This window comes from Pyricularia pennisetigena, chromosome 3, assembly GCF_004337985.1.
Source record: "Pyricularia pennisetigena strain Br36 chromosome 3, whole genome shotgun sequence".
Lineage (NCBI taxonomy): Eukaryota > Fungi > Ascomycota > Sordariomycetes > Magnaporthales > Pyriculariaceae > Pyricularia > Pyricularia pennisetigena.
The window spans coordinates 5,699,063-5,704,084 of record NC_043742.1 but is presented as its reverse complement, the minus strand read 5'-3'; the positions used below and the strand labels follow the sequence as shown (position 1 = coordinate 5,704,084).

The following is a 5,022-nucleotide window of genomic DNA, read 5'->3' as shown; positions in this document are numbered from 1 at the left end:
GGGGGGGGGGGGGGGGGGGGGGGGGGGGGGGGGCGACCCGTGGGTGGGTTGAATTCTTGGTGGGGAGGCCCGGCCCGGCCCAAAACTGAACGCGGGTTTTTTCGGCAACCCGCGGGCCCCCGTGAAAAACCCGTAAAAACAAAAATTATTATATTTTTACTAATAATTCTATAAGTTAAAATATGATAAAAACGGAAGTACTATAATTGGAATAACAAATATAAAATATCTCTATCAAATCTTATTCTATAGTCTAAAAAAATTATTTTTTATTTTTTGGTGATATTTGTTTTTAAATGAAACCCGCGGGTTAGCCAATTCAGGCTAAACACGCTAAAAAAACCCGTGTGCTATTACGGGCCCCCGCTAAAAGCCCATGGGCTGGTGGGCCGGGCTGGGCTAGACCTGTTTTCGGGTTTTGGAATGCCTTAATTTAGTTAGAACTTGTTTGATCCCTACAGGCAATAAGTCAGCCTCTTTTATAGTTTAAGCACGGAGCCGACATGACGAATCTGTGGATCGCGTATGTATCAGACATTAACTTTGTTTAGTCAAGGAAAAAGAGAAACAGGTCTTGCCATGGTCAGCTATGCAACAAACGGGTTGTAAAAGAATGCCCAGTAGTCAATTAAAACGACAATACCCGTTAATGTGTTCATATCTCCGTAAAAATACTTTTAATATCACCGGCTTTGTTGATTATAAAAATGAGGATTACCCCTCCCGATTCCTTCCTCCCCGTTCAATTATCCTATCGCAAAAGTCAATCATCTCCATATATTACTACCACGTACTTCAAAACTTCCCTCATTAAAACCTTCTCATTGCAATATCCACCCGGCAAAATGCAATTCAACTTCATCGCAATTACCGTCGCGCTAGTTGTCACTTCTTATGCCGCCGAGGCGAATGTTAATCTTGGTTGCAGCGTCTTTTCCCAAGGGGATGTTCCAGTATGCTCTAACAAAGCTCTGCCGGTCTATTGCGATGCTCGTGTTAATGACCGTCTTGGCGCTTATGGGGCCTGCTGCCCAGACAACAACTGTGGAGTTCCCGTAAGTTTAGTATACATATAAAACGACCTAACTTTACTACCAAATTTACACAGTATATAGCTAACATTTTTGCTTTGAATAGAAGGCTCCTGCCTAACCGTAAAGAGGATCTGTTGCACAGAGTTGGTCTGCATAAAATTATGGGAACACTGGATATAGGTGGCTGGACTACAACAAACAGAGGCACTGGTTTGTCCGATTCCTGTACAGAAAACTCCCATCTGGAATTCTGAAAAGCTTCAATGAACAGCAATTCGCCTCGATGTATTTATCGCAAATCTTGCCGCAACTAAATTTCCGCTACCAAATGGAGTGCAACTGGAATTCGTCATGTGCGCTTCGTCCAGGATGCCGTGGCCACTTGGCATCTGGTTATTGTATCGCTGCCCACTGTTCCTTCTCGATAGCAAGCACAATGAAACTCGTCGCTGCAGGAAACAGCCCGCTTTATATTCCATTACCGCTGTTGATGGTTGAAGCTCGTTTACCCGTCGTGCCTACCACCCCCTAAGAAGGCCGGGCAGGGCCCATGCGTGTTACTGGACCCATCCAGGGCTGTGTGCCGAAAAGAATCTGGAACTATCAAATGATACCACAGTGACTCTGTGATTCCTTAATGATCATTCTTATTTTTTATGAAAACAAACGTTAACGCCAAGGATAGCTACGCCAAATTATTGAAGCCTGCAAACAAACGTCGGATTAAATCTTTGCGCCCCAGCAAGTTATCTAGGCGTATTGTGCTTGAAAAGGTGGAGATTTCTACGCAGGGACAAATTAAGGGATCTCCTTTCCTGTTTACCCAGTTTTTGGAATAGAAAAAACAGTTTTAGTTGGAAGGCCTTTAGTTGATGATTCCGTTTGTTTTGTTATTTTCTGTTTATGTGCCTTTTTTTGATTTTCCATCTTCTAACCCTTTTCCCTCCTTTTAAATTAATGTCGTCTTTTATCAGCTTGGTCTCTATACGTGCTGGATTAGTCACAATTGACGAGGAGAGTGGCACCATTAGAATGGGGCACTATACCACGCAAGGTTATTTTGATTTCACAAAGGACAGGTGGTTTCCAGACATTGAGCGAGATATAACGATTTCCTGCACGACATACCTATCCTACGAGATATCCGGCGTTAGGTATTGCAAAACGGATGAAAAATTCGAAAAGCGACTCGAAAAACTTGGCTTTTACGATTACGCAGTTCGGAACTGGGGTTTTCACGCTCGCAAAGTCAGCACGAAGGAAACGCTACCATTTCTTACAAAGCAGGGCCAAATTGAAGCAGCAGCTCAAACGCTACTGGCGGGTAACACCCAATGCAATTTTGAAGGATGTAGTTAAAAAGGACTGCAATGGACAGGATTGCATTTAACATCATATTTCGGCCTTCCATGGTAAGTGGGTTCCATAGCAGATAAAAATGATGTTGGAATGCAGGATAAGACAGGATTGACATGTCTGCATTTGGCCTGCCAGGAATGCCATTTCGAGGTGGCCCAGCTGTTAATCAAAAAAGGCACAGATGTCAAAGTTGCGAACGAAGACAAAGAAACACCACTGCATCTGGCTTCTTACAAAGGCCATTTTCGGATGACCCAGCTGTTGATCGAAAAAGGCGCAGATGTTGCAGGTGCCGGCGAATACGGAAAAACACCGCTGCATTTGGCCTCTCAGCAAGGCCATTTTGAGGTGTCCCGGCTATTAATCGAAAAAGGAAAGACGCATCTGTTACAATTGGAAACAAATATGGACGGACGCCGCTGCATATGGCCCATGAGGAAGGCCACGACAGAACAGCTCAACTGTTAAGAGGAAAAGGCGCAGATGTTGCATATGCAGGCGAATACAGGAACCACACTTTTGGTGTGTATAGTCATCGACCAATTATGGAGAAACGACTTGCCCTTCTGGTTGGGATCGATCACTATCTCGACGGTGGAAGATGGCATAGCAACAGTCAGGCAGTAAGGCTCAACAACCTCCAGGCCCCTGCCAGATTGCGATTTGCCTGGGGACGATGCAGTCAGGGCATACACCACCTGGCAACATAGTCTCAGGGCATATCCCTAAAGCCCAGAGCTCCACTCATTAAACCGTGGCTTAATTCGTGGCTTTGCATGTACAGCACCTGTCCAAAAATAACGCAACGCGACAGGGGTATTTTTACACCGCGTTTTGGATCGCGTTACCCTCCCAAAAACTCACCCTTTTCAATCCACCACAACTCGGCCAAAACATGTCAGACGAACGTGCTTTTGGGCTTGCTTTAACCGGAAACCGCCAAAAATATGATAAATTCAAACCAGAAACACGTGCCGCGATGGTACAAGCGAGGACGCTGGGGCAAAATTGTTAAAAAATGGCCAACGCGTTCCAAACCACAAAATTTACAATCCTGCGTACAAAACGCAAATGGAACGAACACCGTACCCTTTAACACCTACCTAAATCCGGCCGGCCAAAGCTATTTACGGAAAAAAATACCCGTAATTTAACGCGTATAGTACGAAATACCTTTAAAATTAACTGGTATACCCTCCGCACGGAAATATAAAAGGTAAATAACCGTTTTACCTACCGCAAACGCTTTAAAAAGCAAAGGATCCTGCATTGGAAAGCCAAAAAAACGTATTTTATTGTTTCAGGGGTTTGTTAAAAAACGCCTAAAATTAATATATAATTGGGAGGGTAACGAAAAAAATTTAACTGAAATACGTATATATAAAATAAAGGTATTCCCAATTATTAATAACGCGTATTTTATAGGTTATATATAACGACGAATATTCGGTGCACAACGCCCGTTTAGGGGGTATATTATAGGTATTCGGATATTTAAACGAGCGTTACAAACTAGAAAATATATATAAAATAACGTACGGCAAACTATCGATTATAATTATATTTTGGGCATATATATGGAAAAGGGGTAGGTCCAAGTTGATCGCTATACGCCGGGACGAACGGCCAAATAAAAAAGGAGGTTATTCGTCCCAAAATTATATTAACGCGTTAAGGGAAGGTTTAATCCTTGTATATAACGGAACGAGGCGATTTTAACAAAATAACGCCGGTATATATAAATCGGTGCAAACCATGATTTGGATCGTTAATAACGCGATCGAATTAATCGATTAACCGTTTTATAACCCAGATATTAGCCTTATAAAACACGTATAAAAATTGTAAAAAAAATAATAAAAAAATAATACCTTTATTTTACTAAATTAGGTGAAAATAGGGCCGCGATAAAGGAATTTATTAACTTGGCCCAGGTTACGTGGGATGGGTTAAATTAAACTAAAATCGATTAGCTATTTGAATTTATGTCCCGCAGGATTGCAGCGGTGGGCGAAGCCGAAGGTTGGTATACCAAATATTAAAAAATATTGGAATAGCTTTATTTTTATGTATTTACTTTATCTGTAGCCCTAAAATTGAATGTGTGGATTTACACCAAAGTTTGGTGGTGCAGATAATAGGGGGGTTGACCCCTGTCGCGTTGCGTTATTTTTGGACAGGTGCTGTACCTGTAAGTCCATCCAAAAAACGCTCTGGTTCAGGTTTGAGGACATTTTGTCGATTTTCGCTACTCTTAATGATTAAACTAATCGTCTCAATAATTTCAGTGCTTAGACTAGACCTAGTCTCAGTGCTCAAACTAAACCCCCCTGCTTCGCAGTGGGAACCGAACGTTCCATATACCTTTTAGCCACATAGTTTTTCGACCAATTATATTGGCCGAAAGAATCGCGCTCGTTTTAGTTTAAGGACATTTTGTCGCATTTCGACGTTTATGGCGGTACTACCAACGATAATTTGTCGCATTTCGCCGTTTATAACGGGGATATACATTATATTATAAAAAGGTTTTATAAACGCCTTATAACCGCCCGTTAAATATAATTAGGTATATTATTTATACGCGTAACCAATTAAATAGCAGTATAATTAATATATTGTGCTTCAA

At 41.9% G+C, this 5,022-nt stretch overlaps 2 protein-coding genes across 2 annotated transcripts; both read left to right on the top strand.

The window, feature by feature from the left end:
- Positions 1 to 845: 845 nt before the first annotated feature.
- Positions 846 to 1,152, top strand: PpBr36_03271 (uncharacterized protein; the record flags this gene model as incomplete). The annotated part of the gene is made up of 2 exons (XM_029890444.1): positions 846 to 1,055; positions 1,138 to 1,152. The coding sequence occupies 2 exons, from the start codon at positions 846 to 848 to the stop codon at positions 1,150 to 1,152; spliced, it is 225 nt and encodes a 74-aa protein (XP_029752976.1).
- Positions 1,153 to 2,404: 1,252 nt separating this feature from the next.
- On the top strand, positions 2,405 to 2,861 carry PpBr36_03270 (uncharacterized protein; the record flags this gene model as incomplete). Its single annotated transcript, XM_029890443.1, has 2 exons — positions 2,405 to 2,446; positions 2,490 to 2,861. 2 exons carry the CDS (start codon positions 2,405 to 2,407, stop codon positions 2,859 to 2,861), a joined length of 414 nt encoding a protein of 137 aa, XP_029752975.1.
- Between the last annotated feature and the right edge of the window lie 2,161 nt (positions 2,862 to 5,022).